General features: G+C 41.7%; 2 protein-coding genes across 2 annotated transcripts in view; one reads left to right on the top strand and one right to left on the bottom strand.

Moving 5' to 3' along the window:
* Positions 1-2,213, bottom strand: part of LOC131729692 (prominin-2-like) — a gene marked incomplete at its 3' end in the record, with an annotated part of 10,107 nt that extends 7,894 nt beyond the window's left edge. The window contains exons 1-2 of the mRNA XM_059019901.1: positions 1,795-2,213; positions 161-207 (exon numbers count right to left, since the gene is read on the bottom strand). Coding sequence (XP_058875884.1) covers positions 161-207; positions 1,795-2,029 — 282 coding nt within the window. The remainder of the gene's footprint in view (positions 1-160; positions 208-1,794) is intronic.
* Positions 2,214-9,090: 6,877 nt separating this feature from the next.
* On the top strand, positions 9,091-25,912 carry LOC131729694 (macrophage mannose receptor 1-like). Its single transcript, XM_059019903.1, has 13 exons — positions 9,091-9,155; positions 10,016-10,060; positions 13,326-13,352; positions 14,544-14,561; positions 15,751-16,083; positions 16,848-16,865; positions 19,666-20,007; positions 20,789-20,827; positions 21,109-21,126; positions 21,652-21,756; positions 22,204-22,296; positions 23,115-23,202; positions 23,913-25,912. Coding segments are annotated over exons 1-12 (1,092 nt in total). The 5' UTR covers positions 9,091-9,154; the 3' UTR covers positions 23,168-23,202; positions 23,913-25,912.
* The last annotated feature ends 490 nt before the right edge of the window (positions 25,913-26,402 follow it).

Raw genomic sequence — 26,402 nt, 5'->3', positions numbered from 1 at the left:
TGTTTAAAACGCTGCTTACTGATATTTGGAACAATCCTGATTATAATGATTATGTCATTTCCACGCGGTTAGCTTTTCCATATAGAGATGAAATAAATCGTGCCTGGGTTTCAACGCACTGCGCGTCATTTGAGTAGAACACGTGATCTAAAACGCTTACCTTTATGACGTCGACGCCCTCGTTATTCAGCAGATTCCGTAATAATTCTGAAATAAATCAAATAAGCATATGACTTCATAAAGTGGCAGTGCGCCAGGAAAACACAGCAAATAATACACGAAAACCAGGTGGTTATTTCCTTGGGTCAATCCCTCTTTTCTAAAGAAAAAATATTCTGAAGAGTTTACTTAAGTTATTATTTATTTCTTAGCAGATGCCCTTATCCAGGGCGACTTACAATTGTTACAAGATATCACATTATTTTTACATACAATTACCCATTTATACAGTTGGGTTTTTACTGGAGCAATCTAGGTAAAGTACCTTGCTCAAGGGTACAGCAGCAGTGTCCCCCACCTGGGATTGAACCCACGACCCTCCGGTCAAGAGTCCAGAGCCCTAACCACTACTCCACACTGCTGCCCAGTTAAAACTGAGTTTTCACTTGCGGGCACCTCTCAATGAAGACCGAAGTAAACCACAGTAATGATATTAAACTTGTCTCGCCACAGTTGTTTCTTGTTTAGAAACCACAATACCAGGGATAAAATAAAAAATTTTAAAAAAATAAAAGTCTACTTTTTATACTGTTTCTGCCTGAAAATTCTTTTTTTTCTGGAATAGATCTTAGTAATGAATCTACACAGAAGCACACGGACCATATTAATGTAAGATAATAAGTACTAAATACATCAAAGAAACCGGGATGCATGCTCTAATCCAAGGCTATAGCACGGCCAGGTCCTGTTGCAGGTGAGTACGCAGAGTCTGGAAAGTATGGGGATGACGTCAGAGAATACTATGGAGCTTAAAATGGCTAAGTATTATTATTATTATTATTATTATTATTATTATTATTATTATTATTATTATTATTATTAGTTTATTTAGCAGGCGCCTTTATCCAAGTCGACTTACAGAGACTAGGGTGTGTGAACTATGCATCGGCTGCAGAGTCACTTACAATTACGTCTCACACGAAAGACGGAGCACAAGGAGGTTAAGTGACTTGCTCAGGGTCACACAATGAGTCAGTGGCTGAGGTGGGATTTGACCTCCTGGTTACAGGCCCTTTTCTTTAACCACTGGACCACACAGCCTCCTAAGTACATCATTAGTAGTATTAGTTTGTTAGGGTTTTTCAGCCCCTATTTGCATGGTTTGACACACACCTTTCTGTATAATTTTTTCATAGCACCGTTATTTTCTTTTATATATAACATCACCCCTTTTTTTAGGATATATTGAAACAGAACTCTTTCTCTACAGCAGTTCCCGCATAGTGTAATCATTTTTTTAATGCTCGTTATTTCAGGTTTAACTTCAGTGTTATATTACAGTACGTGATAATGACACAAGCAGACGGGAACAAAGCGTTCGGCATTTTCAGCTTCCTCGTTTATGATGCATTGCAATTGATCAGTTCATTTTCTAAGGCTTATTTCGTATTCATAAATGTATCGTGTACCAATATGTATACATTTAAAAGAATGTATTCATTGGCACTCAGAATATCTCAGTTTTTAAAATGCTTTCACCAGGCTGTGCATGCCAGTACCTGGACTTTCCTTTCGTTGTTGTTGAGAATTGCATCCCTGGTTACGCCTGTCGATGCAAATATTAATGATACTCACCTTCGGGAAAGGGATTTGGTTGCACGCAGCCTAGGAAAGACTTCACGAAGCCGTACAGGGGTGCTAAAGCCCCCGCATCGCTTGTCACCCGGCCGGCAGGTTGCTGTGGTATGTCGGTGAAATTGAGCGCGTTTAGCGGGGCGGCCGGACACGTCACGTCGGTCAGAACTCCGGCAGGTAACAGAAGGGACAGCGCGAGCCAGAGCAACATCAAACCCCCCCGCCGGACAGACATTCTAATAATAATAATAATAATTGAGATAATATAAAAACTAACCCCAACTATTTAAAAAAAAAATCCTATTTCGCTAACGCAGCACTAATAAAAACAATACATACTACTTAAAATAAGTATAATCAAGTTATTATCCGACCGAATCGCTGCAGTTATCCGAACGACAGCTTCATACTCAACTCTTTGTAAGGGTATTTATGGATAGTTGATACACGCCCACGTAGCTGAAGGAAAGAAGATGAAAGAAAAATAATGTGTAAAACCTGTTTCGCAGGTCTGCCAACGGGCAGGATAGGCCTATATTATTATTATATAAAACGTGACACGCAGTATACAGGCACACAGTGTCGGCAGGAAGGTCACAGAACCAAACAAAGTATAATTGTATCGTCTGTTTTTGGTACTGGAGGAAAGGGTCAATATTTAAAATATAGCTGCTAATCAATACTGAAGCACTTGTAACCCCCCTTGTAAAGCATGTAAAGCATAGGGGCGCATTGTAAAGCACAGAGAGGTATGGTAAAGCATAGGGAAGCATTGTAAAGCACAGAGAGGTCTGGTAAAGCATAGGGACGCATTGTAAAGCACAGAGAGGTATGGTGAAGCATTGTAAAGCACAGAGAGGTCTGGTAAAGCATAGGGAAGCATTGTAAAGCACAGAGAGGTATGGTAAAGCATAGGGAAGCATTGTAAAGCACAGAGAGGTATGGTAAAGCATAGGGAAGCATTGTAAAGCACAGAGAGGTCTGGTAAAGCATAGGGAAGCATTGTAAAGCACAGAGAGGTCTGGTAAAGCATAGGGAAGCATTGCAAAGCACAGAGAGTTGTGGTAAAGCATAGGGAAGCATTGTAAAGCACAGAGAGGTATGGTAAAGCATAGGGAAGCATTGTAAAGCACAGAGAGGTCTGGTAAAGCATAGGGAAGCATTGTAAAGCACAGAGAGGTCTGGTAAAGCATAGGGAAGCATTGCAAAGCACAGAGAGTTGTGGTAAAGCATAGGGAAGCATTGTAAAGCACAGAGAGGTCTGGTAAAGCATAGGGAAGCATTGTAAAGCACAGCGAGGTCTGGTAAAGCATAGGGAAACATTGTAAAGCACAGAGAGGTCTGGTAAAGCATAGGGAAGCATTGTAAAGCACAGAGAGGTCTGGTAAAGCATAGGGAAGTATTGTAAAGCACGGAGAGGTCTGGTAAAGCATAGGGAAGCATTGTAAAGCACAGAGAGGTCTGGTAAAGCATAGGGGAGCATTGTAAAGCACAGAGAGGTCTGGTAAAGCATAGGGAAGCATTGTAAAGCACAGAGAGGTCTGGTAAAGCATAGGGAAGCATTGTAAAGCACAGAGAGGTCTGGTAAAGCATAAATCATAGCAAATGCAGAGTATAACCATGGGAAAAACAGATGGGGGCAAAACTGCAAAAGCACCAGGGTAAACTTTGACAAGGGCTGGCGGGGTGTTCAGGTCAGGATAGAAAGTGAACATTTGAACCTAGCTGTTTGTTTTGGAGTGTGCCGGATCGGTTTACAATGTGATGACTGGATAGTCCTGTTCCAATGCAAAATGCCCTGTATATACGATTACTCCTTTGCAAAGAGATTTTCCTGCTGCTGTGTGAATCCCTTTGCTTTAGGCAAAACTCTGATTTGAGTAAAACAAAGCATGCATCAGCCTGAGATGGGGAATTCACAATGGTGCAACCAGCCAGCCATGATTTCCATTCTGGGGTCTTATCAATCCCCTGCTAAAAGCCTTGCACAGTGAATGCATGGTGAAGCATAGGTAAGCATTGCAAAGCACAGGGAGGTGTGTTAAAAAAATATCACTCACATTTACTGAGAAGGGGCTCGTTCAGTCTCTGTGCTTTACTACACTTTGAGAAGGGGCTGGTTCAGTCTCTGTGCTTTACTACACTTTGAGAAGGGGCTGGTTCAGTCTCTTCTCTGTGTTTTACTACACTTTGAGAAGGGGCTGGTTCAGTCTCTTCTCTGTGTTTTACTACACTTTGAGAAGGGGCTGGTTCAGTCTCTTCTCTGTGTTTTACTACACTTTGAGAAGGGGCTGGTTCAGTCTCTTCTCTGTGCTTTACTACACTTTGAGAAGGGGCTGGTTCAGTCTCTTCTCTGTGTTTTACTACACTTTGAGAAGGGGCTGGTTCAGTCTCTTCTCTGTGCTTTACTACACTTTGAGAAGGGGCTGGTTCAGTCTCTTCTCTGTGTTTTACTACACTTTGAGAAGGGGCTGGTTCAGTCTCTTCTCTGTGTTTTACTACACTTTGAGAAGGGGCTGGTTCAGTCTCTTCTCTGTGTTTTACTACACTTTGAGAAGGGGCTGGTGCAGTCTCTTCTCTGTGCTTTACTACACTTTGAGAAGGGTCTGGATCAGTCTCTTCTCTGTGCTTTACTACACTTTGAGAAGTGGCTGGTTCAGTCTCTTCTCTGTGCTTTACTACACTTTGAGAAGGGGCTGGTTCAGTCTCTTCTCTGTGCTTTACTACACTTTGAGAAGGGGCTGGTTCAGTCTCTTCTCTGTGCTTTACTACACTTTGAGAAGGGGCTGGTTCAGTCTCTTCTCTGTGCTTTACTACACTTTGAGAAGGGGCTGGTTCAGTCTCTTCTCTGTGTTTTACTATACTTTGAGAAGGGGCTGGTTCAGTCTCTTCTCTGTGCTTTACTACACTTTGAGAAGGGGCTGGTTCAGTCTCTTCTCTGTGCTTTACTACACTTTGAGAAGGGGGCTGGTTCAGTCTCTTCTCTGTGCTTTACTACACTTTGAGAAGGGGCTGGTTCAGTCTCTTCTCTGTGCTTTACTACACTTTGAGAAGGGGCTGGTTCAGTCTCTTCTCTGTGTTTTACTACACTTTGAGAAGGGGCTGGTTCAGTCTCTTCTCTGTGTTTTACTACACTTTGAGAAGGGGCTGGTTCAGTCTCTTCTCTGTGTTTTACTACACTTTGAGAAGGGGCTGGTTCAGTCTCTTCTCTGTGCTTTACTACACTTTGAGAAGGGTCTGGATCAGTCTCTTCTCTGTGCTTTACTACACTTTGAGAAGTGGCTGGTTCAGTCTCTTCTCTGTGCTTTACTACACTTTGAGAAGGGGCTGGTTCAGTCTCTTCTCTGTGCTTTACTACACTTTGAGAAGGGGCTGGTTCAGTCTCTTCTCTGTGCTTTACTACACTTTGAGAAGGGGCTGGTTCAGTCTCTTCTCTGTGCTTTACTACACTTTGAGAAGGGGCTGGTTCAGTCTCTTCTCTGTGTTTTACTATACTTTGAGAAGGGGCTGGTTCAGTCTCTTCTCTGTGCTTTACTACACTTTGAGAAGGGGCTGGTTCAGTCTCTTCTCTGTGTTTTACTACACTTTGAGAAGGGGCTGGTTCAGTCTCTTCTCTGTGCTTTACTACACTTTGAGAAGGGGGCTGGTTCAGTCTCTTCTCTGTGTTTTACTACACTTTGAGAAGGGGCTGGTTCAGTCTCTTCTCTGTGTTTTACTACACTTTGAGAAGGGGCTGGTTCAGTCTCTTCTCTGTGCTTTACTACACTTTGAGAAGGGGCTGGTTCAGTCTCTTCTCTGTGCTTTACTACACTTTGAGAAGGGGGCTGGTTCAGTCTCTTCTCTGTGCTTTACTACACTTTGAGAAGGGGCTGGTTCAGTCTCTTCTCTGTGCTTTACTACACTTTGAGAAGGGGCTGGTTCAGTCTCTTCTCTGTGTTTTACTACACTTTGAGAAGGGGCTGGTTCAGTCTCTTCTCTGTGCTTTACTACACTTTGAGAAGGGTCTGGATCAGTCTCTTCTCTGTGTTTTACTACACTTTGAGAAGTGGCTGGTTCAGTCTCTTCTCTGTGCTTTACTACACTTTGAGAAGGGGCTGGTTCAGTCTCTTCTCTGTGCTTTACTACACTTTGAGAAGGGGCTGGTTCAGTCTCTTCTCTGTGCTTTACTACACTTTGAGAAGGGGCTGGTTCAGTCTCTTCTCTGTGCTTTACTACACTTTGAGAAGGGGCTGGTTCAGTCTCTTCTCTGTGTTTTACTACACTTTGAGAAGGGGCTGGTTCAGTCTCTTCTCTGTGCTTTACTACACTTTGAGAAGGGGCTGGTTCAGTCTCTTCTCTGTGTTTTACTACACTTTGAGAAGGGGCTGGTTCAGTCTCTTCTCTGTGCTTTACTACACTTTGAGAAGGGGGCTGGTTCAGTCTCTTCTCTGTGCTTTACTACACTTTGAGAAGGGGCTGGTTCAGTCTCTTCTCTGTGTTTTACTACACTTTGAGAAGGGGCTGGTTCATTCTCTTCTCTGTGTTTTACTACACTTTGAGAAGGGGCTGGTTCAGTCTCTTCTCTGTGCTTTACTACACTTTGAGAAGGGGCTGGTTCAGTCTCTTCTCTGTGCTTTACTACACTTTGAGAAGGGGCTGGTTCAGTCTCTTCTCTGTGCTTTACTACACTTTGAGAAGGGGCTGGTTCAGTCTCTTCTCTGTGCTTTACTACACTTTGAGAAGGGGCTGGTTCAGTCTCTTCTCTGTGCTTTACTACACTTTGAGAAGGGGCTGGTTCAGTCTCTTCTCTGTGCTTTACTACACTTTGAGAAGGGGCTGGTTCAGTCTCTTCTCTGTGCTTTACTACACTTTGAGAAGGGGCTGGTTCAGTCTCTTCTCTGTGCTTTACTACACTTTGAGAAGGGGCTGGTTCAGTCTCTTCTCTGTGTTTTACTACACTTTGAGAAGGGGCTGGTTCAGTCTCTTCTCTGTGTTTTACTACACTTTGAGAAGGGGCTGGTTCAGTCTCTTCTCTGTGTTTTACTACACTTTGAGAAGGGGCTGGTTCAGTCTCTTCTCTGTGCTTTACTACACTTTGAGAAGGGTCTGGATCAGTCTCTTCTCTGTGCTTTACTACACTTTGAGAAGTGGCTGGTTCAGTCTCTTCTCTGTGCTTTACTACACTTTGAGAAGGGGCTGGTTCAGTCTCTTCTCTGTGCTTTACTACACTTTGAGAAGGGGCTGGTTCAGTCTCTTCTCTGTGCTTTACTACACTTTGAGAAGGGGCTGGTTCAGTCTCTTCTCTGTGCTTTACTACACTTTGAGAAGGGGCTGGTTCAGTCTCTTCTCTGTGTTTTACTATACTTTGAGAAGGGGCTGGTTCAGTCTCTTCTCTGTGCTTTACTACACTTTGAGAAGGGGCTGGTTCAGTCTCTTCTCTGTGTTTTACTACACTTTGAGAAGGGGCTGGTTCAGTCTCTTCTCTGTGCTTTACTACACTTTGAGAAGGGGGCTGGTTCAGTCTCTTCTCTGTGTTTTACTACACTTTGAGAAGGGGCTGGTTCAGTCTCTTCTCTGTGTTTTACTACACTTTGAGAAGGGGCTGGTTCAGTCTCTTCTCTGTGCTTTACTACACTTTGAGAAGGGGCTGGTTCAGTCTCTTCTCTGTGCTTTACTACACTTTGAGAAGGGGGCTGGTTCAGTCTCTTCTCTGTGCTTTACTACACTTTGAGAAGGGGCTGGTTCAGTCTCTTCTCTGTGCTTTACTACACTTTGAGAAGGGGCTGGTTCAGTCTCTTCTCTGTGTTTTACTACACTTTGAGAAGGGGCTGGTTCAGTCTCTTCTCTGTGCTTTACTACACTTTGAGAAGGGTCTGGATCAGTCTCTTCTCTGTGTTTTACTACACTTTGAGAAGTGGCTGGTTCAGTCTCTTCTCTGTGCTTTACTACACTTTGAGAAGGGGCTGGTTCAGTCTCTTCTCTGTGCTTTACTACACTTTGAGAAGGGGCTGGTTCAGTCTCTTCTCTGTGCTTTACTACACTTTGAGAAGGGGCTGGTTCAGTCTCTTCTCTGTGCTTTACTACACTTTGAGAAGGGGCTGGTTCAGTCTCTTCTCTGTGTTTTACTACACTTTGAGAAGGGGCTGGTTCAGTCTCTTCTCTGTGCTTTACTACACTTTGAGAAGGGGCTGGTTCAGTCTCTTCTCTGTGTTTTACTACACTTTGAGAAGGGGCTGGTTCAGTCTCTTCTCTGTGCTTTACTACACTTTGAGAAGGGGGCTGGTTCAGTCTCTTCTCTGTGCTTTACTACACTTTGAGAAGGGGCTGGTTCAGTCTCTTCTCTGTGTTTTACTACACTTTGAGAAGGGGCTGGTTCATTCTCTTCTCTGTGTTTTACTACACTTTGAGAAGGGGCTGGTTCAGTCTCTTCTCTGTGCTTTACTACACTTTGAGAAGGGGCTGGTTCAGTCTCTTCTCTGTGCTTTACTACACTTTGAGAAGGGGCTGGTTCAGTCTCTTCTCTGTGCTTTACTACACTTTGAGAAGGGGCTGGTTCAGTCTCTTCTCTGTGCTTTACTACACTTTGAGAAGGGGCTGGTTCAGTCTCTTCTCTGTGCTTTACTTTGAGAAGGGTCTGGTTCAGTCTCTTCTCTGTGCTTTACTACACTTTGAGAAGGGGCTGGTTCAGTCTCTTCTCTGTGTTTTACTACACTTTGAGAAGGGGCTGGTTCAGTCTCTTCTCTGTGCTTTACTACACTTTGAGAAGGGGCTGGTTCAGTCTCTTCTCTGTGCTTTACTACACTTTGAGAAGGGGCTGGTTCAGTCTCTTCTCTGTGCTTTACTACACTTTGAGAAGGGGCTGGTTCAGTCTCTTCTCTGTGCTTTACTTTGAGAAGGGTCTGGTTCAGTCTCTTCTCTGTGCTTTACTACACTTTGAGAAGGGACTGGTTCAGTCTCTTCTCTGTGCTTTACTACACTTTGTAGTTCTTACAGTTCTTACACAACAATAAACGCTCCCAACCCTACAGTCACTTCTAAGCCAACGACTGAACTGAACCAAGTCTCCACATTGTGATTTCTTAGTTAAATGACACGGTTTTAAATACCTAAATCAATCTAAATGACTTGCAAATGAACCGACGACAGGAGCCATGGTGAGGATGAATAGTTTTCCATTTCATGTAGTCCAATCCGATTGGTGCTCTAAGCCGAACCCCCCCCCCCGCCCCCTCGGCCTCCCTACGTCACCGTGGAGCTACCAGAGGAGCAGGGGGGGGGGGGGTTTAATAGACCCGCACCCCATACGTATGAGTCACTTTTTAGCTGGGACCTTCCATCACACCAGTACACACTTTTAACATCTCCTCCAGTGAACAGCAAAAGTGAGTTCTCTCTCTACAGCTTTTAGTGATTTTTTATTTTGTAATATTCTGGTTGCTGTTTGTTTAATTGCTTTAAAATATATCTATACTTTTTAAAAAAAAAAATAACGGTAGCGCTTTTAAGTTCTGAGTTAGTAGTTACCTACAGCGGCGTGCAAATGTATCAAGATCTGTTATCGATGTCCTTCATATACCCGCCTGCATGCAAACCTCTTGGTGTGAGAATTTCAATCTCCGCTCAGTAATCAGGGATATAGAAACACACTCGTGTGTGAAAATGTCAGACCGCTTTGTGCTTTAATCAGGCGTCTCAAACAACTTCTAAAAAGTCTCCTGCGTTTTATCGCGTGTGACTATCGTGTTCTGTTTTAAAGCCATCGATTAAATTAGACAATCACTAACGATTATCAAGATGTACAAGATTTTCCAGCGGTTTGACGCACAACAAATCAGAACTACAGAAGCAATGGGGTGCTCTAATACACGGGCACGCTGCTGGATATATTTTCAAAGGTTCGTCTCTGTGCTGTGCTTTAACCAGGGGGTACCACAGCAGTAAACTTGGTCATGCCCTGGGCAGCAGTGTGGAGTAGTGGTTAGGGCTCTGGACTCTTGACCGGAGGGTCGTGGGTTCAATCCCAGGTGGGGGACACTGCTGCTGTACCCTTGAGCAAGGTACTTTACCTAGATTGCTCCAGTAAAAACCCAACTGTATAAATGGGTAATTGTATGTAAAAATAATGTGGTATCTTGTAATAGTTGTAAGTCGCCCTGGATAAGGGTGTCTGCTAAGAAATAAATAATAAATTAAAGTTGATTGAGATGTTCTGCTAACACGTTTCAATGTTTTGTCTCCACAGTGAATTTGCACAAGTTCACATCCTCTCTCTGCCTTGCTTTGACTGGTAAGCTACCTTATAATACACACCGGGCTGAATGAACTCATAAAGTAACTCATTCATGTTTCTCTGAAAAGATCCAGCACACACGCTGTATGTATTGATGTAATTAGTGGGGCTTTGGAAGCAAGACTCCCCACTTTAACTTCTAATTATTCTTTGGCACGCTAGTCCTCTTACACCGTTTAAGCTAGAAACGCCGTTCAAACTTCAAAACGTGTAGCCCGGTCTGGAATAGTGTGCTTGTATACAACTTTCTGATATCTTTTATACTTTTTAAACTATTAAGCTTTTTGTCCTTTTTTGTCCATCTTCATTCACTTTAATGGGACTTTTTTCAACATTCTAAAGCTCCCCATAGCTTAAAAACTCCCAGACTTCAATCATTCTATTTACTGTAAACGGTGTGACTTTTGACACAAATCAGCTACTTTGACCACTTTCCCAACAAGTAAGACAAAAAGTTAGAGCATATGAAATCTTCCTCTACTTCTCTGCTATTCAAATCTGAAATCAAAACAGAAATAACTTTTACCAATCAAGAGGTAGAGCTGTTTTAGTAACCGCACCAACTGGGATTTTGACCACTTTCCCTAACAAGCCCCACAACTTTCGCGGTTAACAAAATTAGAGTAAGTTATCATTATAATAACAGGTAGACGATGGCAGTTAAGAAACTCTCCAAAACATGACTAAGTAGTCCTGAAATTAAGGCAATGGCAAATAATGGCTTAAAGGGGCTATTTATCCCAAATCGTCATTAGCGCAATTTTTGTCTGAAAAGGGGGAAAAATCCATTTATACTTTTAAACAATAAATGCTTTCATCATATAGACCAATCGCTATATAGGTTATTTGTAAGGCTCCCACACTCTCTGTGTTATTCTGTCAGAGAAGCTCCTACTGCTTTTAAAATCAAGATTTTTACAAACTATATCAGAGACTATTATACAATATAACTGCTTTTTTTGTTGTACTTTTTAATTTCAAATTGCATTAATTGGGTTTTTATTGTCCTGTTTATATGAATTGGATTTCTTTCCGGTTGCTACATTTTGTATTTAACTGTCATGTTACAGTGGGGTAATTTGTGACGCGCCTTGGGGTCCCTGTGACGTAATGCGCTCGATAAATGTGAATAAACAAATACACAAATAAATAAGCAAGCCCCTAAAGGAAATGTCTGGGTTGTAGATGTCTGGTTTGCTAACCTTTTTTGTCTGTTTTTTTTAACTATCTGAAAGAAATCGTTGAAATAACAATTTGGAGAAAATAGGTGTAGACCGTTTTGCCTTTTTGGGGTTTTTTTTTTTAATCAGAAATGGGGGAAGAGAACAAAATAGAGTTTGCCAAATCAGAAATAAACAAACAAGAGATGTTTTTATTTGCTTGCTTGTTAGAAGGTTTAAGAATTATTTTATTCGGTTTTAGAATTGTAATGGATGTTTTTCGTTAAAAAAAAGTTTTAATGACGTCATAAAAGTTTTAATGACGTCATAAAAGTGCTAATGACGTTTTGGAGCAAACATATTTCAGAATCCTTGCACTGTATATTTTAATATAATAAACTGGAGGGGAGATGTTTGTGTATTATTATTATTATTATTATTATTATTATTATTATTATTATTGTTATTATTATTATTATTATTATTATTATTGCGCATGTTTCTAAGCGCTGGGCGGATGTCTAATCAAGTTGAGAGTGTGTTTCATTCTCACGCACTGTTTTCTGTATCGGGGGTCTGTCATACAAAGAGAAACACGCTCTCAACTTGATTAGAGGCAGACAGCGAACACTTAGAATCAAAGTATAAATCATTCCATTTGAATTAAAAAAAGAGAAGAAACCTCGATAAAGTGATTAAATAAATCTAATAAATACGCTCTGCAGCTCTGAGCCGCTCAGAGGGAGCGGGACTGAGCCGCTGTGAAGCGCGTTTTTAAAAAAACAAACTAATTACTAGTCTAAAATTATTTAAAAAATACATCAATATTTGCAAGCCCCTAAATAAAGGAGTTTTTTGTGCATTTTTTTAAGCGCTGCTGTTAGCCTTAAGCTGCTTCTCTTACAGTATAGCAGCAGTGTGGAGTGTTATAGTAGGGCAGCAGTGTGGAGTAGTGGTTAGGACTCTGGACTCTTGACTGGAGGGTCGTGGGTTCAATCCCAGGTGGGGGACACTGCTGCTGTACCCTTGAGCAAGGTACTTTACCTAGATTGCTCCAGTAAAAACCCAACTGTATAAATGGGGAATTGTATGTAAAAATAATGTGATATCTTGTAACAATTGTAAAACCCCAGCAAGAGTATACGCGCGGGGAAAGCACCGGGGGAAACGTGCAAATTGACCGTGCAAAAAGGTTGTGATTTGGAGTAACATTGAGAATCGAGCCCATAGTTTCTGATTGCGCAGTTGCTTCAAGCGCCTTTGCTACATAACCCCCTCACCATTACAGCCGATTCTTTACAGTCCGGATTGATTGGGTTTTAAAACCATCTTCACTGTTAACCCATTCAGCGCCACTGTCCTCGTTACTTCGTCGTTTTTTGAAGCATTCTGAACTGGCATCCACCTGCCTGTTATTTAAATGTGCTCTATAACTGCATTGTTATGATCTGACTCGAATTGTGATAACCGCGAAACGTGAGTCTGAATGTAACGTGTCAAATTACGCAAATGCACAGGACTCGCCTGACCTCAGCACCACGTTACTGGATCCTCAGCTGATGCACTATCCTTTCACTATTGCACTGCTAACATGTCACTGCAGATATAACTTGCTGTGATCCTAACTGGCTGCATCTTAGTTCATATTGTATTCTAGCAGTATTATTATTATTTGCACTGACTGTAAACTACACTGTGTTTAAATATGAAGCTTGCATTGTAACCCTGTGCTGCCCTGGAACACCTGTGAGTCGCCTTGGATAAAGCAGGCGTCTGTCAAATAAATAATAATAATAATAATAATAATAATAATAATAATAATAATAATAATAATAATGTGGTTAATGGGTTAAAGTATTCGGTACTAAATCCACTATCAGTTACATCTTTCCCTATATGATCTGTAAACTGTACCAGTCATTTCACAAACCCCAGCAAAAAACACAGACACAAAGTCGTGGAACTCGTTTCCACGCGCGCTTTTAGAGGAAACCCGAATCGATTCGAATCGATTAGAAATGAAAGGAGTGCACGACAAAACGGATCGTTCCATTGACAGTACAGTAATGCACCAATGTTGTGTTTCTGTGCCCCCTGTCTAGGTCTGCTCAACATGTCAGTGGCTCAGGGTAAGTGTTCTTACACTGTTTGGATGTTTATCGTGTCAGAAGAGTGTCGGGGGAGTTTTACATGAACTTTTAAGTTAAAAGTTAAAGGGATTTCTTTGTGCCGGATCTCACCGGTTCCCAGATAGTCTCAAAGGCGGTTTGCAAATGATAAAAATAAAGAATGAAATACCCATCACACACCGCCCCCCCCCCCCCCCCCCCAGGACCAGGTTTGAGAAGCCTCTAGACTCAAGGATACTAAAACACGATACTAAGTTAGACCAGCAATTTCTGTAGATAACCCAGGCCAGCTTGGAAGCCTAATGATTTGAAATCTTCTAAGGGGGGGGGGGGACACGTGACAAAACTTTTACAACAAAACCAGTTTCACCCTTATTCAACTTATTCGACTTAACGCAGGACTATTTTATATAACAAATAAATAAATACATAATAAATAATTTCAGAACGACTTTCCAGCGTCTCTGTCTCTTCCACTGGGAGCATTGAATCTGCTTAATGTATCACAAATCCTTTATATTCTCAATGAAATTGTGTTTTGCTCCATTGTGTGATTTTGCACACGACAACTGGTCACGCTTGTCTATGAATGTACTGATAAATTAAGCTCTTGTATGTAATTAGCATTTCTGATTCGACTCACACCTTTCTAGTCTACACCTTTGGTCCTAAACAAACGACCCTCTGACGCTCATTAATGCCGGTGACGTTTCAGTAAAATGAGACTGTGCGTGTGAATTTGGTTTCAGAAAGCTAAAATGCAATTTACGATGGATTACATGAAGCTCTTAACATGAATAACACACACGCACACACACAAACTATCACTGAGTTAATATTTTTGGCATAATCTGACGCGATTTAAAAGATTGTCAGAGAATAAGAAGGTTTTAAAAAACAGGATTTTATTTATAATGCTGGCATCTGTGCAACAGCAATCAGCGCACCTGAAGCAACGTAACGCTGTGCGTCAGGTGTGCGAACAAGCCCTAGTCACGTGATTAGTCACGTCATCTCGAAAGCAGCGGCGCTGCCCAGTCAGGGTCCAATCCAAGCAAACGCGCTAAATCACGGGTCTGACGTGTGCATAATATTCAGACTTTTTAGAATTTCAGAGGGAATTTAAGTGCAAATTTTTTGTTGTTGTTATTTGTCTCTAAAACTCTGTTTTTGTTTTTTGTTTTTTTTCAGTTTCTGGTCCCGCAAAAGGTATTGATTATTTTATCCTTGATTTTTTTTGGTAGATAGATAGTTAGATAGATTTGAGAAAGGTTAGCCATATTCAAAATAAAACAAAGCAACACAAAACCGTACCACACACACACACACACACACACACACACACACACACACACACACACACACACACACCCGCGCACCCTCACACACACACCCGCACCCTCACACACACACACACACACACACACACACACACACACACACCCGCACCCTCACACACACACACGCACCCTCACACACACACACACACACACACACACACCCGCACCCTCACACACACACACACACACACACACCCGCACCCTCACACACACACACACACACACACACACACCCGCACCCTCACACACACACACACACACACACACACCCGCACCCTCACACACACACACACACACACGCACCCTCACACACACACACACACACACACACACACACACACACACACCCGCACCCTCACACACACACACACCCGCACCCTCACACACACACACACACACACACACACACACACACACACACACTCGCACCCTCACACACACACACACACGTACACACACACACACACACACACACACACACACACACACTCGCACCCTCACACACACACACACACGTACACACACACACACACACACACACCCGCGCACCCTCACACACACACACACACACACACACACACACACACACACACACCTGCACCCTCACACACACACACACACACACACACACACCCGCACCCTCACACACACACACACACACACACACACACCCGCACCCTCACACACACACACACACACACACACACACCCGCACCCTCACACACACACACACCCGCACCCTCACACACACACACACACACACACACACACACACCTGCACCTTCAGTCCTCCTCCCTCTATTTCCGCAAGACTCTACATGTCTCAACATGAAAATGAAAAGGGTCTGAATTGATTTTAAAGTTGCCTCAATAACATATGAAGTCCTTCGTGGATTCGGACCATCCTACTAACTCTGTATACTGCCACTCCCTCCTTGAGATCAGAAAATGCAGAACTTCTACTTAGCGCAAAACAGCAGGGTCTGTGTCTAAAAAACAACACCAAAAAATTAAATCAGCTGTCCTCAATCCTGACTGACGCTGGTTTTGTTTTTCAGAAATCACTTCCTTAGGGATCCCTGGTAGATTCTTTTTAGTCCAACTGAACTATTCCTGGGGCAAGGCTAGACTTTACTGCAAGACTACCTACCAGGATCTGGCAGAAATTCCACCCAAAGTCCTAAATCCCCAAATGAAGGCTTGGATCGGAATGAACCGTCGCACGGACTCGCTGGACTGGCTGTGGGTCAGCGGGCAGACAGCTAACATCACACAAGCCGGGCTGGCAAAAGACACAGATTATTACCCTGACTGCATGGCTCTCACCAGCCTAGGAAAGTGGGAAAAAACAGGCTGTGCACAGCAGAATTACTTCATCTGTATGGACAACGGTAAAGTAGACCAGCTGACTTCCAAACTACTTGGAATGGAAAGAAAGAATGTCAATTCACAAAGCTATACAGTCATGTTTTAAACCTTATTATTATTATTATTATTATTATTATTATTATTATTATTATTATTATTATTATTATTATTACTTATTTCTTATCCAGGGCGACTTACAGTCGTAAACAAAAATACATTTCAAGGATCACAGTCCAAGTAATAATACAATTAAGAGCAAGATAAATACAATGACTTTGGTTCAAGCAAGTACAAGTGTGACAAAATACGATTCAATAACGGAGCAGATAACAGTGTCAGTGATAGTTACATCAGGATATAATTAAATACAGAATACTACAGATTAAATAACACTTGTGACAGATTACAGTACTCTAAAGTACAGGATTAAATGCAGTAAAATAGGGGGCAGATAAGAGCAAGTAAAGTGCATTTAATAAAGAAAGCACGCTCTCAGGTTGATTAGAGTCGGCGAACACAGGGAAACATGTTATATTGAGTGCTTCTGATTTCCGGTGTTTCCACCCGACTTTTCTCCTCTCCTTTAAGAATTTAATTGATACCTGTTCAGCCTCTCGTGTATCTCAATCGCAGCTGTTTCTCGGTAATAGTAAAATTGATTACTGTTTTTTTTTTCTGTGAAACAACTACATTTTTTGGCTTTCTAAAGGAATCTAAGAGGAAATTTACAGTGTTGACTTTTTTTTTGTTATTTGTCTCTAAAACTTTGTGTTTTTTTTTTTTTCAGCTCCAAGCACGACAAAAGGTATTTTTTTTAATCATTTTTTTAAAAATGATTATTTATTATTTATCTTAAGATATACAGGGTAGATAGATAGATTGACAGATAGAAAGAGTCATTTCGTTATGTTTAACTTGCCTTTGTCAGGGACAGGTTTGTGAAAAAAAAAACATTGGAAAATTATCATATACAGATAGATTTTTCAGGAAGTTTGAGGGTGATGTCATAATTGTGTCTTAAATAGATTCAACAAATCCATGGGCAGCAGTGTGGAGTAGTGGTCAGGGCTCTGGATTCTTGACCGGAGGGTCGTGGGTTCAATCCCAGGTGGGGGACACTGCTGCTGTACCCTTGAGCAAGGTACTTTACCTAGATTGCTCCAGTAAAAACCCAACTGTATAAATGGGTAATTGTATGTAAAACTAATGTAATTTAAAAAATAACGTAATATCTTGTAACAATTGTAAGTCGCCCTGGATAAGGGCGTCTGCTAAGAAATAAATAATAATAATGAATATGTCGATTTCAAAACGCGACAAGCTGTCCTTTCCTCACCTTTACAATCGACGACCACTCATTTAAAAGCCAATTGGAAGCTTGTTTTCCTCTCACATGACAGGCTTCTCATTGTCAGTTCACGGCCTCGTACGGCACTGAGTGGTAGTCAGTTGTAAAGGTGAGGGGAGGACGGCTTTTTCTGATTCGGATGTCAACACGTTTATGAACAGATTTTTTGAACCCCTGACGATTTTTGGTGGCTGAATTGATTTTAAAAAGGTTTGGTGTGATAACTTTTATAAGGTCCTTCGTGGATACGGGCCATCCTATCTCCAAGAACTACTAGCTCTGTGCTCCTTTATTATTATTATTATTAATTTCTTAGCAGACGTCCTTATCCAGGGCGACTTACAATTGTTACAAGATATCACATTATTTTTACATACAATTACCCATTTATACAGTTGGGTTTTTACTGGAGCAATCTAGGTAAAGTACCTTGCTCAAGGGTACAGCAGCAGTGTCCCCCCACCTGGGATTGAACCCACGACCCTCCGGTCAAGAGTCCAGAGCCCTGACCGCTACTCCACACTGCTGTTCATTCTTTGACAGGAGAAAGCGCTCTGGGGCGCAATGGCATGAAGGATGCTATATAAAAATGCATTTGTATTGTATTGTATTGTATTGTATTGTATTGTATTGTATTGTATTGTATTGTATAGGCAATTACAAGCCTGGATATTAACACACCCCTATATTTAATTACCTGCCATACGTGCATCTGTGTCTAAAAATAAATAAATATTTGACTTGACTTTTTTTTCAGCTCCGAATACCACAAACGGTATTGATTATTTTATTCTCAATTTTTTTATTAGATAGAAAAATAAATAGATAGATAGAGAGAGAGAGAGAGAGAGAGAGAGCTAGAGAGAGAGAGATAGATAGATAGATAGATAGATAGATAGAGAGAGACAGAGATAGATAGAGAGACAGAGAGATAGATAGATAGATAGATAGATAGATAGATAGAGAGACAGAGAGAGAGAGAGATAGATAGAGAGAGATAGATAGATAGATAGATAGATAGATAGAGAGAGAGACAGAGATAGATAGAGAGAGAGAGAGATAGATAGATAGATAGATAGATAGATAGATAGAGAGACAGAGAGAGAGATAGATAGATAGAGAGAGATAGATAGATAGATAGATAGATAGATAGAGAGAGAGACAGAGATAGATAGAGAGAGAGAGAGATAGATAGATAGATAGATAGATAGATAGATAGAGAGACAGAGAGAGAGATAGATAGAGAGAGATAGATAGATAGATAGATAGATAGATAGATAGATAGATAGATAGATAGATAGATAGATTTGAGAAAGGTTAGCCATATTCAAAATAAAACAAAGCAACACAAAACCGTACGTCACACACACACACACACACACACACACACACACACACACACACGCATTTGTATTGTATTGTATTCAAAATTGCATTCAAAATTATCTAGACAGCATTCAGAACTGGGCAGACACATGGCAAATGACATTTAATAGAGAGAAGTGTAAAGTATTGATGCAGGCAATAAAAATGTGCATTATAAATATCATATGGGAGATACTGAAATTGAAGAAGGAATCTATGAAAAAGACCTAGGAGTTTATGTTGACTCGGAAATGTCTTCATCTAGACAATGTGGGGAAGCTATAAAAAAGGCCAACAAGATGCTTGGATATATTGTGAGAAGTGTTGAATTTAAATCAAGGGAAGTAATGTTAAAACTTTACAATGCATTAGAAAGACCTCACCTAGAATATTGTGTTCAGTTCTGGTCACCTCGTTACAAAAAGAATATTGCTGCTTAGAAAGAGTGCAAAGAAGAGCGACCAGAATTATCCCGGGTTTAAAAGGCATGTCGTATGCAGACAGGCTAAAAGAATTGAATCTGTTCAGTCTTGAACAAAGAAGACTACGCAGCGATCTGATTCAAGCATTCAAAATTCTAAAAGGTATAGACAATGTCGACCCAGGGGACTTTTTCGACATGAAAAAAGAAACCAGGGGTCACAATGGAGATTAGATAAAGGGGCATTCAGAACAGAAAATAGGAGGCACTTTTTTACACAGAGAATTGTGAGGGTCTGGAACCAACTCCCCAGTAATGTTGTTGAAGCCGACACCCTGGGATCCTTCAAGAAGCTGCTTGATGAGATTCTGGGATCAATAAGCTACTAACAACCAAACGAGCAAGATGGGCCGAATGGCCTCCTCTCCTTTGTAAACTTTCTTATGTTCTTATGTTCTTTTTGTTTTTTAGAAACCACTACCCCAGCAGTCTCTAGCAGACTTTCCTTCGTCGAACTGAACTATACTTGGGGCGGGGCTAGACAGCACTGCAAAAGCAACAACCTGGACCTTGCAGAACTTCCCCCCGCAGTCACAGATCCCAAAATGAAATGGACGAAGGCTTGGATCGGACTGAGCCGTCCCTCGGACTCGCTGGACTGGCTGTGGGTCAGCGGGCAGACAGCTAACATCACACAAGCCGGGCTCTCAAAAGACACAGATTATTACCCAGACTGCATGGTCCTCACCAGCCTAGGAAAGTGGGAAAAAACAGCGTGTGCACAGCAGAATTACTTCATCTGTATGGACAACGGTAAAGTAGACACGAGAAAAAAAACAAAACAAAAAACTACTTCCAAACGCGTGCTCGGAATGCGAGAAACTGCTGGACCTAGCATCTTGGTAGTTCCGTAATGGAAAGAAAGAAAGAAAGAAAGAAAGAAAGAAAGAGAATTTTTGAGTTATGTTTTTAACTTCCTTAATTACAATACATTATAAATAAAACTACAAAATAGAATATGTATATAGATATAGATATAGCTATAATAGATAGATAGATAGATAGATTGATAGATACAGATAGATAGACAGCCGTGCGCAAATGTATCAGAACACCTCCCGATCTGCCATCGATATCCTTCATATACCCGCCTGCATGCAAACCTCTGGGTGTGAGAATTTCAATCTCCGCTCAGTAATCAGTGATATAGAAACACACTCGTGTGTGAAAATGTCAGACCGCTTTGTGCTTTAATCAGGCGTCTTAAACAACTTCTAAAAAGTCTCCTGCGTTTTACCGTGTGTGGCTCTGTGTTCCTTTGCTCGTGACTATTTTAAATGAATCGCACGTGTGGTCTGTTAAAATCATCCATTAAATGAGACAATCGCTCACTTGCCTGTTTTGGAGTTTCACCTCCAGCGGTTTGATTTCAGACGCACAGTAAATCAGAACTACAGAAGCGATGGGGTGTCCTAATACACGGGCACGCTGCTGTGTAGATGTATAAATGAATGTATTCAATAGCTGTCAGGTTGACTGGTATATCATACTGCAGTGGACACAAGAATCTGACCACGTCTCTCTCCTCCCCCAGCGAAACCAAAATCCAAGAGCACTGTGGGACCATTTTTGGGTGAGTTGGTGTTTTGATCTGCATTAACATTAACCCTCTAGCGCCACCTAGCCCCCCCCCCCCCAGACTGGAACCCAGGCCTCCAGAGGAAGCTGAAAGGCTGGTCTAGTGCAGTAACATTAACCCACTAGCGCCACCTAGCCCCCAGACTGGAACCCAGACCTCCAGAGGAAGCTGAAAGGCTGGTTTAGTGCAGTAACATGAACCCTCTAGCGCCACCTACCCACGCACTGCGCTATAGACACCCTTTAACTAACCCAGTCTCTTCTTTCCTCAAACAGGTCCTTCCACTTTGACTGGTAAGTATATAACAATATATAAGTTTCTCAGTTCTTAAAGTTTGTACGGAATTTGGGAGGGGGGAGGGGGGATGGGGGGGGGGAGAGTTATTCAGTTTTCTAACTCCGTGCTTTTTGGAACAAACTTGATGAAGAACTGAAACGTACTGTCTTGATCTGTTTTAATTGTTTTCCACTTTCAAACAGTTGGAGATTCCAAGTTAATTTCATAAGTAACCTGAAAATCGGCAACTTTTTAGCAGCCGAGAACAATTAAAAAGGTCTAATTAAGCTCATTATTAGTTCAATTAAGGGTTTGCTGAAGTCAAATGGTTGTGCTCATTTGTATTTTTTTAAATGTTTTATTTTTTATATGTCACCTTCTTCTCCCTCGAAAAATAAGACTCAAATCTCAACGGGACTTTCCTGGTGAAATAAAATAACGAAAGAAAAATGATGACTCATATCGTACCGCGATTGGTATTGGAACGCTAGTGTTACCTCACAATGGGTCGGAGTTCTGACCCAGTCTTTTTAATCTCGCAGGCCAGAACCGCAGCAGTACCTCTGTGGGAGGAGTCACAGCAGATCCCAAACTAAGTCAAACTAAACAAGGGAACTGGAACACAACTCGGAATGGGAATGCAGGAGGTGAGCTGGGGATGGGTCAGTCTGATCCACAGTTACTTCGAAAGGAAACCTGTGACTTAATAATAACTCAGCAGTGTGGAGTAGTGGTCAGGGCTCTGGACTCTTGACCAGAGGGTCGTGGGTTCAATCCCAGGTGGGGAGGACACTGCTGCTGTACCCTTGAGCAAGGTACTTTACCTAGATTGCTCCAGTAAAAACTGTATAAATGGGTAATTGTATGTAAAAATAATGATATCTTGTAATAAGTTGCCCTGGATAAGGGCGTCTGCTAACAAATAAAAATAACTCACCCAGCCCCCTAGATTTGAACCCAGGCCCTGGAGGAAGCTGAAAGGCTGGTCTAGTGTTTTAACATGAACCCGCTAGCGCCACCTAGCCCCCCAGATTGGAACCCAGACCTCCAGAGGTGGAAGATTAGTGTCTCAATAATTTTTTTTGTGTGTGTAGGAAAAACCGTGGCTCCGAACCAAAACATGACTGCAAACATCACCGTCCTTAACTTGCTCAGCAAGGCTACCTGCGTGGTCTCACCTGTCACAGGTAAGTAACACACCTGTGTGTCCGATCACAAAGATGGCTTACTACTCTCCTGTGTGCATGGCGACCCTCGAGCCCAGGTATTCAAAACTTATATCCTCCTGGCTTTAAACTGGTCCTAATATAAAACTGTGAGGACGTACAGACCACCTTCTTAAAAGCTATTTCATTCAAAATGTCATTAACTTAGGAGAGAGAGAGAGAGAGAGAGAGAGAGAGAGAGAGAGAAACACAGACACAGAGAGAGAGGGACAAGAACACAGAGAGAGAGAGAGAGAGAGAGAGAGAATACAGAGGCACACAGAGAGAGAGAGAGAGAGAGACAAGAACACAGAGAGAGCGAGAGAGACAGGCACACAGAGACGCACAGAGAGAGACAGGCACACAGAGAGAGAGATAGAGACACACAGGGAGACAGGGACACACAGATAGACAGGGACACAGACAAAAGAGACACACAGAGGCAGAAAGAAATGTGTGCAAAGCTGCCTGTGCGATGCAAAGATTTTCAAAGCAGGAAGACTTTATTAAAAACCAGCTTCCTTATCTCTCAAAATCTAACAGCGGCGGGTTGTGTAACGTTGTGATCTGGCAGTGAAACTGTGGATTAGGTCACACTCTGTGTGTGAAAGCAGGTTTTAAACAAGATGGTATTGTGGAAGATGCTTTAAAGGGAATTGCCTGTGTGTCTGTCTGTGTGTGTGTGTGCGTGCGTGTGTGCGTGTGCCTGCGTGTGTGTGTGCGTGCGTGTGCGTGCGCGTGCGTGTGTGTGTGTGTGTGTGTTATTGTATTTATTTCTTTGTTCTGTTTCTCTATTTCAGGCTTGCTAACTGTGGCTGTGGTCTTCGCGTCTTCCGTGGTCAAGTTTAGCTAAAAAAAGATTCGAACCCTCAGCACGGAGCAAAGGATGTAAGTCTTGTATTGTACTGGAACTCAATTATAATTAAGGTGCTTGCTAAAGAAGTCAGAAATAACAAGGTTTGAGAGGCTAGACTAGTGCAGTAACATGAACCCGCTAGCGCCACCTAGCCCCCCAGACTGGAACCCAGGCCTCCAGAGGAAGCTGAAAGGCTAGACTAGTGCAGTAACATGAACCCGCTAGCGCCACCTAGCCCCCCAGACTGGAACCCAGGCCTCCAGAGGAAGCTGAAAGGCTTGATTAGTGCAGTAACATGAACCCGCTAGCTCCACCTAGCCCCCCAGACTGGAACCCAGGGCTCCAGAGGAAGCTGAAAGGCTAGATTAGTGCAGTAACATGAACCCACTAGCGCCACCTAGCCCCCCAGACTGGAACCCAGGCCTCCAGAGGAAGCTGAAAGGCTGGTCTAGTGCAGTAACATGAACCCACTAGCGCCACCTAGCCCCCCAGACTGGAACCCAGGGCTCCAGATGAAGCTGAAAGGCTGGATTAGTGCAGTAACATGAACCCGCTAGCGCCACCTAGCCCCCCAGACTGGAACCCAGGCCTCCAGGGGAAGCTGAAAGGCTGGATTAGTGCATTAACATGAACCCGCTAGCGCCACCTGACTGTTTGAAATGGTGACACAGCAATCCCTGCTTCTTATTCTGTATGAATAATGTCTGTGTTTTTTTTGTTGTTGTTTTCGGTTTTGGACCAGACGATCGCCGGACAGCCACCGCTGCAATCAGTCTGATTTGGATTTGTTCTAATTGATTTATTGATGAATTAGATTGTCGAATGAATGAATTAAAAACCACATATACACACATTAATGATTTACTAACCATTGCAAAAGAAACTGGAGTCAAACCGGAGCCTGACTAATTTATAATGAACTGATAACGACTGAAGTCTTGAAGTAAGCACCCTGTAAATTTAATAATAATAATAATAATAATAATAATAATAATAATACACAAGATATTTGAAAAGGCTGTTTGAAATGTCCTGCACTTTTCTGTATAAGGATTTGAAATGATAATGCCATCCACACTTAGTGCTTTCATATTGATAGGGTTGCTGGGTGAATCAAGCCTTTGTTCTTTATATTAGTTCAATCTTCACCCAACTTGTGCAATACCTTATTAAGCCCCTTTCTCTTAAACTTACTGAATTACATATGCATGAAAGTAATGGTAAAGGTGCACAAGTACACCATAAATACAAAATTATTGAGAACGTTTTGCACATAAGAGTCCTTTATCAGCTAAAATGCCAGAGAACGTTCTCAATACTTCTGTATTATGTTGTACTTTGTGCACCTTTTAATATTACTACAAGCTTTTAGTTTTGTTAATATTTAATATTCTAGTGTGCATTGCATTGAAATCTTATTTGAAATATATATATATATTAGATCATATTAAAGTTTGTTCTTGATCATTATAGATACTCAAGAGTTTGTGTTGTAAGGAATTTATTTAAACTTTTAGAAAACTTATTGTTGCTAAGATATATTGAAGAGTAAGCTGTGAAGGAGATGGTGTGCATTACTTTGCCACTAGAATACAATAAAGCTAGGGTTACCATATGGCTCCAGATTAACCGGACGCTGTGAGAGAACGGGATTTCAAAATTCCCCTTAAATTGAAATAAATGAATGTGTAAATGAACCATCCTTAGCTACAATTAATAATGATGCTTAAATACCCGCATGCGCGTCAAATAATTGTATTATACCAAGAATGAATTGCAGCCAGTCGCTGTTTTTTTCTGTTTGTTAAAATTCAATCGCCCATATTATTCTGCAAATACAATCGCATCACCATCTCGTTGCTCTATCAATAAATTAGCTATTCGATAAGATCTGATCAGAAGCAGCTGATCAGTGTGACTTGTTTGCTGCGTCCAAGCAATTCCACCACAGCAGGATTAATCTCAGCAAAGGCGGAGCTCATTTATACGTGAATTACTTTCAATTTAGGGGGAATTTTGAAATCCCGGTCTGTCTCAAAGCGTCCGGTTAATCTGGAGCCATATGGTAACCCTAATAAAGCTGTAATCTTCCAGCACACGCCTTTATAGAAGTCTCTCGTAGTAAAAATGTAGTAAAGTGTAATAAAGCACACAGAGGTGCGGTAAAGCTTATTAATAAACATGGCAAACGAGGGTAAACTCTGGTAGATGTAGAGTATATATATAACTATAGAGAAAGCATAGGGGAGTGCAATATCACTGCAAAAATCCAGCAGTACATTTTTATAGAGGAGAACACACACAGATGTTTCTGTAAATACCGTCAAAACGTTACAGAAGGTTATTTCACCAATCTATACACAGTGGCGATTTTTAAAGCATTATGCAGCTCTGGGGGGAAGCCAGTAACCTGACATTTGCTGCCCCAAGATAACCTTTAAAAATGAGTGGACCTTAGAGCAAAACTACAACTTCAATTTAAAACATGATACCCAGTACTAGCTCTCCATATGCGTGGTGGATGCAATCTAAGGGTGCTGTAAAATGCTCTAAAATCCAGCTGTGGCTTATCAGGGTATGGGATGATCAGATCCCACAGTGCTAATGTTTTATTAATAATGTGTCCATTTTGGTGTATCATAATCTATTAATAACATTGTGGTGTGTGTAATGAACTGATCAGTGTACTGGAATGGCGATTTTGACATGATACTGTTCTATACATTAAATATATTCAATACATTCAAAATCTGTATTCTGTTTTGTTTGGGGGGGGGGGGGTCCTGCTATAGTCTAATATTTTGATTTCATCACTATTGCCTGCCAAAAAATAAATAAAGTGCTCTTCCTTCTGAGTTTGTCCGCTTTTTAATAAGTTTATTAAATATAAGTATATTGAACTGAGATGTTTCAAATGTTACTGCATTCAAAGAGTGTCTCGTCACCCTTATAAAAGTGAACGCACAGACAAGCATTGTAAAGCACAGAGAGGTCTGGTAAAGCATAGGGAAGCATTGTAAAGCACAGAGAGGTGTGGTAAAGCATAGGGAAGCATTGTAAAGCACAGAGAGGTGTGGTAAAGCATAGGGAAGCATTGTAAAGCACAGAGAGGTGTGGTAAAGCATAGGGAAGCATTGTAAAGCACAGAGAGGTCTGGTAAAGCACAGGGAAGCATTGTAAAGCAGTGTGTTAGCCTTTTTATACCCTTCCCCACGCTGCTTTTAATAGCTTT

This window comes from Acipenser ruthenus, unplaced genomic scaffold (assembly GCF_902713425.1).
Source record: "Acipenser ruthenus unplaced genomic scaffold, fAciRut3.2 maternal haplotype, whole genome shotgun sequence".
In the NCBI taxonomy this organism is placed as follows: Eukaryota; Metazoa; Chordata; class Actinopteri; order Acipenseriformes; family Acipenseridae; genus Acipenser; species Acipenser ruthenus.
This window is presented reverse-complemented; position numbering and strand designations above follow the sequence as displayed.

Coding starts and splice junctions, on each gene's coding strand:
- LOC131729694 (XM_059019903.1), top strand. Junction 20,008..20,788: donor CTTCATCTGTATGGACAACG/GTAAAGTAGACA, acceptor CTCCTCCCCCAG/CGAAACCAAAATCCAAGAGC. Junction 22,297..23,114: donor CGTGGTCTCACCTGTCACAG/GTAAGTAACACA, acceptor TCTCTATTTCAG/GCTTGCTAACTGTGGCTGTG.